The sequence below is a fragment of the Heterodontus francisci genome, chromosome 20 (assembly GCF_036365525.1).
Source record: "Heterodontus francisci isolate sHetFra1 chromosome 20, sHetFra1.hap1, whole genome shotgun sequence".
Classification (NCBI taxonomy): domain Eukaryota; kingdom Metazoa; phylum Chordata; class Chondrichthyes; order Heterodontiformes; family Heterodontidae; genus Heterodontus; species Heterodontus francisci.
In genome coordinates, this window is record NC_090390.1 from 73,592,752 (window position 1) to 73,604,933 (window position 12,182).

General features: G+C 43.8%; 1 protein-coding gene across 1 annotated transcript in view; it reads left to right on the plus strand.

Moving 5' to 3' along the window:
* Nucleotides 1-12,182, plus strand: part of xpnpep1 (X-prolyl aminopeptidase (aminopeptidase P) 1, soluble) — a 76,345-nt gene that overhangs the window by 51,283 nt on the left and 12,880 nt on the right. Inside the window, 3 exon segments of the mRNA XM_068053385.1 lie at nucleotides 5,318-5,378; nucleotides 7,561-7,630; nucleotides 11,074-11,247. Coding sequence (XP_067909486.1) covers nucleotides 5,318-5,378; nucleotides 7,561-7,630; nucleotides 11,074-11,247 — 305 coding nt within the window.

The window sequence follows — 12,182 nt, forward strand, 5'->3', positions numbered from 1 at the left end:
CATCTTCCATGCGGCTCACATGGCCAAGCCATCTCAAGCGCCGCTGACTCAGTAGTGTGTATAAGCTGGGGATGTTGGCCGCTTCAAGGACTTCTGTGTTGGAGATATAGTCCTGCCACCTGATGCCAAGTATTCTCCGAAGGCAGCGAAGATGGAATGAATTGAGACGTCGCTCTTGGCTGGCATACGTTGTCCAGGCCTCGCTGCCGTAGAGCAAGGTACTGAGGACACAGGCCTGATACACTCGGACTTTTGTGTTCCGTGTCAGTGCGCCATTTTCCCACACTCTCTTGGCCAGTCTGGACATAGCAGTGGAAGCCTTACCCATGCGCTTGTTGATTTCTGCATCTAGAGACAGGTTACTGGTGATAGTTGAGCCTAGGTAGGTGAACTCTTGAACCACTTCCAGAGCGTGGTCGCCAATATTGATGGATGGAGCATTTCTGACATCCTGCCCCATGATGTTCGTTTTCTTGAGGCTGATGGTTAGGCCAAATTCATTGCAGGCAGACGCAAACCTGTCGATGAGACTCTGCAGGCATTCTTCAGTGTGAGATGTTAAAGCAGCATCGTCAGCAAAGAGGAGTTCTCTGATGAGGACTTTCCGTACTTTGGACTTCGCTCTTAGACGGGCAAGGTTGAACAACCTGCCCCCTGATCTTGTGTGGAGGAAAATTCCTTCTTCAGAGGATTTGAACGCATGTGAAAGCAGCAGGGAGAAGAAAATCCCAAAAAGTGTGGGTGCGAGAACACAGCCCTGTTTCACACCACTCAGGATAGGAAAGGGCTCTGATGAGGAGCCACCATGTTGAATTGTGCCTTTCATATTGTCATGGAATGAGGTGATGATACTTAGTAGCTTTGGTGGACATCCGATCTTTTCTAGTAGTCTGAAGAGACCACGTCTGCTGACGAGGTCAAAGGCTTTGGTGAGATCAATGAAAGCAATGTAGAGGGGCATCTGTTGTTCACGGCATTTCTCCTGTATCTGACGAAGGGAGAACAGCATGTCAATGGTCGATCTCTCTGCACGAAAGCCACACTGTGCCTCAGGGTAGACGCGCTCGGCCAGCTTCTGGAGCCTGTTCAGAGCGACTCGAGCAAAGACTTTCCCCACTATGCTGAGCAGGGAGATTCCACGGTAGTTGTTGCAGTCACCGCGGTCACCTTTGTTTTTATAGAGGGTGATGATGTTGGCATCGCGCATGTCCTGGGGTACTGCTCCCTCGTCCCAGCACAGGCATAGCAGTTCATGTAGTGCTGAGAGTATAGCAGGCTTGGCACTCTTGATTATTTCAGGGGTAATGCTGTCCTTCCCAGGGGCTTTTCCGCTGGCTAGGGAATCATTGGCATCACTGAGTTCCGATTTGGTTGGCTGTATGTCCAGCTCATCCATGACTGGTAGAGGCTGGGCTGCATTGAGGGCAGTCTCAGTGACAGCATTCTCCCTGGAGTACAGTTCTAGGTAGTGCTCAACCCAGCGGTCCATCTGTTTGCGTTGGTCAGTGATTATGTCCCCCGATTTAGATTTGAGGGGGGTGATCTTCTTGATGGTTGGCCCAAGAGCTCTCTTCATGCCATCATACATTCCTCTGATGTTTCCGGTGTCTGAGGCCAGCTGAATATGACTGCATAGGTGTTGCCAGTAGTCGTTTGCGCAACGCCTAGCTGTTCTTTGTGCAGTACTTCTGGCTGCTTTAAGTGCTGCGGATGTTAAATCGCTGGGGGCTTTCTTGTAGTTCAAAAGTGCAATGCGCTTAGCGGCTATGACAGGTTCCAGCTCTTCATTATGAGATTATGAGTTAACCATTGGTTTTTGAATATATATATATGTGTGCCTGAGGGTTAGGAGGATTAAGAAGTTAGAAAGTCTTTTCAGCCACTTTATGTCCGTATTGTTTAAGATTTACTTTTGTTACAACCAGGTGAGGCAGGGGTCACTACACATGCAGGGAAACTGCAGGAGGCCATCTCCTACCACTGCCCTGTCTCTCTGATCTCCTGCGGTCTCTCTTTCACTACTGGGGAAGCTACCACCTTTGCCCCCGCCAGATCATTACCTCGAAGCAGGTCAACCCCGTCCACAGGCAAATTGGGGACAATCCCTATGGTCACCAGTCCCGAAACTAGGTCGCACTCCAAGTGCACCCAATGTAAAGGTACAGACGTACGCTGCCCTCCCATACCATTCACCACCATTCTGGTATTTACTGCACTCTCTGGGGGAAAGGTCAGGCCATTTCCCAGTAAAAGGGATCTAGTGGCTCCAGTGCCCCTGAGGATCACTATGGGCTTGCTTGCCCCACTCGAGGGGTATGGGATTACTCTCCCTTCAGACAGAAAATCCTGATAACCTTCAGGAATCCTATTAAATTTTCCTGCACTCGCAGCAGTATGCTTCCTGGGTCTTACTATTGCTGCAGTCAAAGCCACAGCTTATTCTGCTGTGCTTTCCATCAGGGTCCTTTCTCCATCACTGAGTGGGTGTGCCTTGATTAACCTTACAGGTTTACCTCGTAGTTTCTAGCAGTCAGCTCTTAGATGACCTGCTTTATTACAATGGAAGCACACAGGTCTCCGGGTCTCAGTCCTACTTACAGCACCTTTTTGGCTGGAGGAGGGCCCCCTGTGTCTCCTACTTTTCTCTCTCTCCCAGGACTGCTTGGGCTTCTATCACTTTCCCACCCTTTGTCCTTTTCGGATTTGTGAGGGTGACCAGGAAAGTTTTTTTCCCTGGGGAACCAACTTGTATATTAGAGCAAACTCATCAGCCAGAACTGTATCTTGTCTTGCTCTATGGACTTTTTGTTCTTCAACATGAGTCTTTATAGAGAGTGGGAGAGAGTTTTTAAATTCCTCTAGCAACATTACCTCAACTCAATTTCTCAACTCTTCCATAGATAGTGCCTTTAACTTATCCCAAGTTACTTCACACAGTTAGACATGTTAGTATTCTAACGCACACAACCACAAGAAAACCTGTATGGAAATCTTTTCTCTTTTTGATTGGGATCAATTTGACTTCCAATTTCCAATTGGGACCCATTTCCAATTTCTCATTTATCTGTGGGTCCAATCCTGGACGAGCCCCCAAATTTCTGTTAGGTGAGGCAGGGCTCCCCTCGCAGCGTTTGCCTGGTTTGGCCAGGCAAAATACCGTATTTTAGCTTCACCTCACTGAATCCTTGTTCAATGCTCTCTAATTGTAATGGCAAAGAAATCAACCAGACAGGTTTTCATCGATGTAAACAAGAAAGGTGTAAGTTTGTTAACCTTAAAACTCTAATTTGGTTTAAACTACTAGAAATACACGACATGACCACGCTAGCGTGCATACACGATAAATACACATGTGAATCGAGACAGAGGAGGAGAAAGAAGGGGAATGGTTTAAAGTAATAGCTGGTGTTCAGTTACTGGCTTTTGGATTTGATGTAAAGTCTTTGATTGCAGTTGTCTTGCAGTTCTCGTTGGGGCCCAGTGCGCACTTTCAAACTCGTTTAGCTGCAGGAGTCTTCTCTTGAATTTTGAGTGGCTTCCGTGGGTCTCTGGAACTTCGTGAGAGAGGGAGGGAGACGGGGTGAAGCTTTTTCTTCTCTGTTGTTTTCAAATTGCAGTCTCTTCAACTGTTCTGTGAGCACAATTCAAACAACTACTGCAGTTTGTGGATTTCAAAGCTTTCGGGGTGGGGGGCGGTGGGGGGTTGGGGGCAGTGGGGGGAATGGGTGAGGGGTCGTGCTGTCTCTTACACAGACAAGATGTGGATCATCACTGTTGCCCAGACCAATCTTTGTTGATTTGAATCAGTGAGCAGTTCCATTGTCTGTCTTATTCAACTGTCTTTTAGAATGCAAATATGTGCAGCCATGTCCTCAGACACTGCTGTGGTCTCTTTAAACAAATTTTTTTTTTAGTCCAGTAACAGTTTAAAATTAATGTTCCATATGACAAAAGTAATGTCTCATTTTGGCAGGTGTGGCTTTCATGGCACTTTATTAATAAATAGTTAATTTGTTGTTTAAAGATACCTGGTTTGGTGTGTTTTATTCTGGGGGTTAATAAAGTGTTTAATTTGGCTAATTTCCAGTAGGTGGGAAACTTTAATAATATGCTGTGACCCCTGTGGTGTAATGGGACTGAATTGACAGTGCATTACTCTCGGCTCGGTCATAACAATAGCTTGTTGGCATTGTAGGCCTATGAAAATGTGGATCTACAATCCGTCATTGGGATGAGGGAACAAACAAATGAGCAATTCACATTTAGGCCAACTCTCCTCATTGTTTATTGATTATGGAGCTCCATATAACAGTTGCATTCAGTGAAAACAACTTAACCAGTTTGAATAGAAAAGAAAGAGAATTGCACACGGATAGTGTCAAGATGTAGCCTCATTACTTGGGTAACAACTGTTGGCATGCAACAGTTCAACATAAGAGAATTATCAACATTAAATGCAATCTTCTTCACTCTTTGAAAGAGGCTAAACCTCTCCTTAGAAGCTCTTTCTTGCTGTTGCTGATCCCTCACTTCTGTTATCTGGCATGCTGGGGAGCCGTTTTATATATTTAGCATGCTTGCTATTGTTTGGGGTTTTCCTGTTGTTGCTTCCTGCAAAAGAAGTAATGACAGGGCCCAGAATGTGGTTTTCATGAAGTGGGGTAATAACAGAAGGTGTTTCACGCCAGTGGTATGATGGCAATCTGTGTGTGCAGTCTGGAAGTTTGGTAGTACTCTTGCCTCTGAGTGAAAAAGTTTAAGCTCCACTACAGAGACAGAATCTAGTACTGAGGGAGTGCTGCACTGTCAGAGGTGTCTTCTTTTGGAGGAGATGTTAAACTGTCCATCTGCCCTCTTAAGATGGATGTGAATAATCCCATGCCACTATTTTAAAGAAGAGCCAGGGAACTTCTCTCCTGTGTCCTGGTCAACATTGATCTTTCAACCAAAATTATTAAAACAGATTATCTGGTCATTAATCTCATTGCTACTTGTGGGACCTTGCTGTGTGCAAATTGGTCACTGCGGTTCCTGCATTACAACAATGCTGCACTTCAGATGTACCACATTGGCTGTGAAGCACTTTGGGTTATCCTGTGATTGTGAAAGGCATTATATAAGTGCCGGCTTGTTCTTTCAATTTTTAAAAGAATTTGGAGATCAGTATTGTCTTGCGCATTATTTAATATTGTGGGATCTTGCAATTTTAATGCAGCTCCTTCAATTGTAAATACAAGTGCAACATTTGGTTCTTTGTTTAATGACACTTAGATTGATAATTCTTAAAAGTGTAAGCTGCTGTTTGTGCTTCTACTAGGGATGGAACTACAGATGTCACACGGACAGTGCATTTTGGGACTCCTAGTGAGTATGAGAAGGTATGTTACCCTGTTTGTGAGCAACAATGTAGCATTGACCAGTTAATTGAGCTGCTAAAGATACCAGAAATATAAGGTTATACCTATCTGGAAAGGATGAACATACTAGGTCTCTCTTCCCTTGAAAAGAGAAGGCTGAGGGGTGACCTAATAGAGGTCTTTAAGATTATGAAAGGTTTCACTAGAGTAGACACCAAGACAGTGCTTTCACTTTTGGGGAAGAGCAAACTAGAGACCATTAATATAAGATAGTCACCAAGAAATCAAATAGGGAATTCAGAAGAAACTTCTTTACCCAGACAGTGGTGAAAATGTGGAACTTGCTACCATAGGAAACAGTTGATGTGAATAGAATAGATGCATTTAAGGGGAAGGTTGGATAAGTATACGAGAACAGAATTGAGGGTTATGCTGATGGAGTCAGATAAGGAAGGATGGGCGGAGGTTTGAGTGCAGCATAAATGCTGGCACAGACTGGCTGGTCTGAATGTTTCTGTGCTGTACGTTCTGTGTAATTTTATGTAATGTCATAGAGTTACACAGCACAGAAACAGGCCCTTCGGCCCATCGTGTCTGTGCCGGCCATCAAGCACCTATCTATTCTAATCCCATTTTCCAGCACTTGGCCTGTAGCCTTGTATGCTATGGCGTTTCAAGTGCTCATCTAAATACTTCTTAAATGTTGTGAGTGTTCCTGTCTGTACCATCCCTTCAGGCAGTTTGTTCCAGATTCCAACCACCCTTTGGGTGAAAATTTTCTTCTTCAAATGCCCTGTAAACCTCCTGCCCCTTACCTTAAATCTATGCCCCTGATAATTTTGTATACCTCAATCAGGCCCCCCCTCAGCCTTCTCTGCTTGAAGGAAAACAATGCTAGCCTATCCAGTGTCTCTTCATAGCTGAAATGCTCCAGCCCAGGCAACATCCTGGTGAATCTCCTCTGCACCCTCTCCAGTGCATCACATCCTTCCTATAGTGTGGTGACCAGAACTGTACATAGTACTGCAGCTGTGGCCTAACAAGCATTTTATACAGCTCCATCATAACCTCCCTGCTCTTATATTCTATGCCCCGGCTAACAAAGGCAAGTATCCTATATGCCTTCCTAACCACCTTATCTATCTGTGCTGCTGCCTTCAGTGATCTATGGACAAGTACACCAAGGTCCCTCTGACCCTCTGTACTTCCTAGGGTCCTACCACCCATTGTATATTCCCTTGCCTTGTTAGTCCTCCCAAAATGCATCACCTCACACCTCTCAGGATTAAATTCCATTTGCCACTGCTCTGCCCATCTTACCAGTCCATCTATATCGTCCTTTCATCTAAGGCTTTCCTCCTCACTATTTATGACAGCACCGATTTTCGTGTCATCTGCGAACTTATTGATCATACCTCCTATATTCGCGTCTAAATCATTAATGTGCACTACAAACTGATCTCTGCGGTACACCACTGGTCACAGGTTTCCACTCGCAAAAACAACCCTTGACCATCACCCTCTACCTCCTGCCACTAAGCCAATTTTGGATCCAATTTGCCAAATTTTCCTGGATCCCATGTCATTTTTAACATCAATTGAGTGATATCATGTCTACCCTCTGATAGACTATTCCTCATGCTGTGACATGATTAGTTATATCCATTTTTTGGAGACTGAGTCGCCTTTTCTTTGGAAAGCATCAAGTAAAAGTTTTTTTACTAATATCAGTGACCTGGTTAACAAGTGTGTGTGGATCTCCACCAGCGAGTCAGCTGGTTAGCAAGATTAGCAGAGGGTTTTCAGAGCTTGCACAGGTTTACATCTGCAATTAGGTGACTGAAGTAAGTGGGAAGCTGTGGCAAATTGCCACAAATACGTGTCCTTAATTGCAAGAATTAAGATTGCTTAGTTTATCATTGTCTATGTTAGACAATGGTCTTGAAAACATTCCTTGGTGTTTATAAATACCGCTGTAGTTTTTGTGGCCATCAGTGTCTTGAGAGGATCAGTGATTATCATTGCAACAGTTTCATAGATTAAAAAAAACACACAATTGATTAGGGGGACATTCTGTATATAATATGATCAAATGCATGTTATTATTTCTTTAACAGTAAAACTTTCAGAACTTCCAGCAACAGTAAAATGTGCGCTGAGATATATTTTATTTGCTCTTATATGTGCCCTCTGTTGTCCTCAGGAGTGCTTCACCTATGTGTTGAAAGGGCATATCTGTCTGGGATCAGCAATTTTTCCAAGTGGTACCAAAGGTAAGATAGTTTGATGCAGACGGCAGTATTATGAATGAAGGCTAATTCCTCTATCTGCAAACGTATTGGGTGGGGGAGCAAGGAATAGTATTGACTCACTTTGTGGTGCAAATCTTGTGGTTTATTGATCAAAGTTATTCATGTTGGAGTAAATGAGAGAGAATTATTGTTAGGAGGTATTGGGTGATGGCACAGTTTGTGTAGAGAATCATTAATGTATGTTCACTAGTACTGGAAGGTTATTTTAAAGGTTATTTGCCAACTGATGAGTCGGAGTGCAGTTTAAGCTAAACCAAGAAATTGGTGAACCTTCTATCGACATAATTGAACTAGATCAGGTGGGATTTTAATTTGAATTTGCTTGAACTAAGTTTATGCTCGTTATACAGTTCTGATGAAGTTCTGGCGTTAACCTGAAATGTTAACTCTGCTTCTCACTCCACAGATGCTGCCGGACCTGCTGAGTATTTCCAGCATTTTTTGTTTTTATCTCATTATACATTGTTGTTTGGATTCAAACTATGGAAATAGATTTTCTCATCTTTTATGGCAAAAAAGTATTTATTGCATTAACTGAGGATTAAATCAATGGGGTAAGGAAGAGCTGTCATTGTATTATAAAAGGTCAGGTGCAGCTGGGAAACAATATACTAATGATACTAGCTCCCAAAGCAAGAAGGCAGATTAACACCTGAGGTGAAGGGCCTTTCCCCCTCCACTTCTGCTCTTTGGCAAAGGTTCCATTTCAGCACAAGTGCCAGTAGACAACCCGCCCTCACCCACATTCCCAGCTCCCCTGCCTCTTAATAAAATGACAGAGTTAGCTACGGTGTGAAGTTAGTGTTACGACATGGAAATTGGATGGCCACTTGAAGGAAATAAACTTGCAGGGCTGCGGGATCGAATGGGGGAGTGGGACTGACTGGATAGTTTCATGGTGAGCCGGCTTGGACTTGATGGGCCAAATGGCCTCCTTCTGTGCTGTATATGACTCTTATGACATGGAGGCTGCTGATTGGCCCAGGAACAAGAGGTACACTGAAGCTCCCATTGAATTTGGTTGGACAGGGGTCTGCAACCTGCAGCTTTTTGAAGTCTCATTTGCGGGTCACAACCTTTTCCAGCTGGACCACATTATGATGAAAAAAAAAGGCCTAAAAAAATTAAATTAAGAAAAATGTGAGCCATGTTTTTATTTTGGGAATAAAAGGCGATTCACTATGCTGCACTTCATTGTTTAAAATGATTATTTTAACGAAGAACTTAATTGTGCACTGAATAAACCTGTTTGAGTTGTGTAACTGCACCATGGTTATAGGTAATGCCTTTGGTTTGAGGAACAGGTATTATGGTTGCAACCATTATTGTTTCTAGTATATTGAGATGATAAATTATTCTGAATGTGGCATTAGTAGCTTTTTTATCATGAGAATCAATATCGGAAAAAAATAGCTTAATTCTACGCATCTGAAGATACGTTTGTTTTAAAGATGACTTTACTGACAAAATCATCGAAAAAAAATCAATTTATTACAAGATCTGTTATAAAATACAAAGACAAAAAGAAGTCTTTCAGTTTTATATGTAAATTTCTTATTTTTTATTCAAAGTGGAAACATGCTGTTTCTCCATTAAATTAATATGGTTCACAATTTTTACATTTTCGTTTTGAACATGTTCATACATAATTCATGCAAATTGACACATAAAAGCTGAGCATATAATGGAGATATGAAGAGAAAAATAAAAAAAGGAAAAAACGTCAAATGCGATAGTTCAGAGTTAGGTCTGTTTTAATTTCAACTTTTTTCTATTGATACATAAATTCAACATGCATAACTTGCATATATAAATAAAATACATCTGTCAGATACACTTGGGAATTTGCCATGCATTTGGTTTAGAAATGCCGAATTTTCGTCTTGAAGCTCCCAATAGTTTTTATTTCAGGCAATTTAATAAAAAAGACTCTTGAGGTTAAAAGAAAAGGTTGCTGACCCCTGGTTTAGGAGGCAGATAACTTAGTGGGAATGCAGAGCTGGGAGTTGAAGTGGCAAGCCATAGGGAGGTCAGTATTACTGTGGACAGAACACTAAAGTAGTCACCTTAGCACAGAGGCGGCACTCGTCCTAGCCCAGGTTGTCTGTATCCACCACCACTGCGACCAGGCTCAGTCAATCACACCAACTTCCAGTTCTGACCATTCCATTCCGAGGCACTTGGCCTCCCCAGCCCTAGGCGTGTGCTTTCAAAGCCTTGTATTTGTCACAGCCGGTGCATGAACAACTAGCTTTGAACAGGGGAAATGTCCCAAGTTGCTTCACAAATGGGCGTCAGGAAAATGGATATGGTAAAGGAAGGTCGACCAAAGGCTTGGTCAGAGATGGGACTTGGGGAGATGCAGAGGTTGAGGGAGCTGCAAAGCGTGGGACTGAAATTTCTGCCAAAATTCCCGGGGTGGAGTGAGGGGGTAGTGGGAGGAGGGAACTGCACAGAAGGCAGCCAAAGGAGAATAGGATTTGAAAGGAAACTTCAGAGGTAAGGTGGGGAAAGTTCATGGGTGCAATTTACAGATGAGAACAAAATATTGGGGACCCGAAGCTCACTGTAAATCAACAGTCACAGAGATGATGGGCAAACAGGACTGTGTGGGACAGAGGATACATGTAGCAGAGTTATGGGAAAGTTGTAGTTTATGCAGCATAGGGGATGGAAGGCAGGCAAGGAGATCTTTGGAGTAGCCAACTCTTGAAATGATGAAGGCAGGGGAGGGATTTTATGCTCTTTCCCCGTGGTGGGTTTAGAGGGAGGGGAGCATAAAATCGGGCGGGATGGTGGTTGGGGATGTTCCTGCCACCATCCCGCCTCTGCCAAAATTTATTCTGTGACGGAGAGGCCTATGAATGCCTTACCGTCCTGCTGCCAATTGAGGCACAAAACTGGGTGATTAACCCCCAATTAAGGGTCTCTTCCCGCCGCAGCCGCCATTAGCCGTGCGGCGGGCGGCCCTGTGCTGCTGTTTCCCAGCTCCAGGGCGGGAGTCCTCTGTTACAGGGCACTTAGTGGCTGAACGAGGGACCAGGCATCAATAAGGGGGGGGGTGCCTGCTGAACGCCAACCCCTTGTCCTTGCTGCTGACCGCCCCCCCACTCCCCCTTCCCACCCTGAGCTATTTGTGGCCTGGGTCCAGCGATGTTTATTGGCCTCCAGCAGGTGCTCCTACAACAGCAGCCTGAAAAATGTCCTGTTTACTTAATGGAGCTCCACAGTTGTATACTCACCTGGTTCAAATTCTATGCAACATCAGTGCTTCGTGATAAATCCCTGATAAAAGCCAGTGCCCCACAAACTTCCTTGCTTGAGGGTCCCGGGTCCCTTTGACACCATCGTGGGGTATCTATAACTCTTAGTATGTTCACTTCTGCTATGTTCCTTCCTGGCAGGACACCTCCTTGACTCTTTTGCAAGAGCTACCCTTTGGGACCATGGTTTGGATTATCTGCACGGCACGGGACATGGAGTAGGATCTTTCCTAAATGTTCATGAAGGGCCTTGTAGTATTAGTTACAAAACGTTCGCAGATGAGCCTCTTGAGGCTGGAATGATTCTGAGTGACGGTGAGTAAAAGTGACATATGAGTTGAATTGTTGTGCATCTGGTCAACGGGCAGGAAGCCCAGGAGAAAAGGACGCCAAAGTTCCAGGATTGAGACAAGTCTGCAGGGCCTGAGAGTGGGGGTATATAACCTGTTCAGCACTGCCCTTGAAAACTTCTTTCTCTTGCAAGTAAACACAGGTGCTTGGGTTGTCCAAAAGCCACCATCAATCATGTGCCATGTGTAATGGATATGAGCAGTGAACTGCCATCCGTGTACAGTATGTTATACTGTGATGCTCTGAACTGGGCATTGACAATAAAATAAAACAGCAAAAGCCTGCAAGAAATTGCAGTATTGGTTTTCTGTCACCAGATGTCAGTATATCACACCCTTTGAATTGTCTGTTATAACAGGGATTCTCGAACTTCTTCTGAGGCTCTCCTGCATGTTAGAAGTTCCACGTACCCCCCTGTAACACAGCACACGAGTATTTTTTCTGCATAAAAATTAACTTATACAATTGAACATACATGTTTATTATTTTTGTTTTACTTGCAACCTGACTGCTATCCTCCAGTCTTTCTCTGCCATGGGCTAAAATTCTCTCTTTTCTCCACACGCTCACTGACCAGAGAATCTCAGATAATTATCCTTCCAATTTTTACATCCTTTCGACGTAAAGCAAACATTTTCTTAAAGTGCATACACTGTAAAAATATGGTACTGGACACGATTCTAATTCTCAATCGTATAGCAGACAGTAACTCAATTGTGGGGTAGGGGAGAGTGAGGTCACACAAATGGGGTGGAACTAAGAAGAAATGAGAAGCGTGAAGACATGGGCACACAGCAAATGTTGCCAACTGATTTGATGAACATAATCATGTCACTGGGAAAACAAGAGATGAAACTTTAAGTCATGACCTCTTTGTCTCTGTCTCTCTCTCTCTGTGA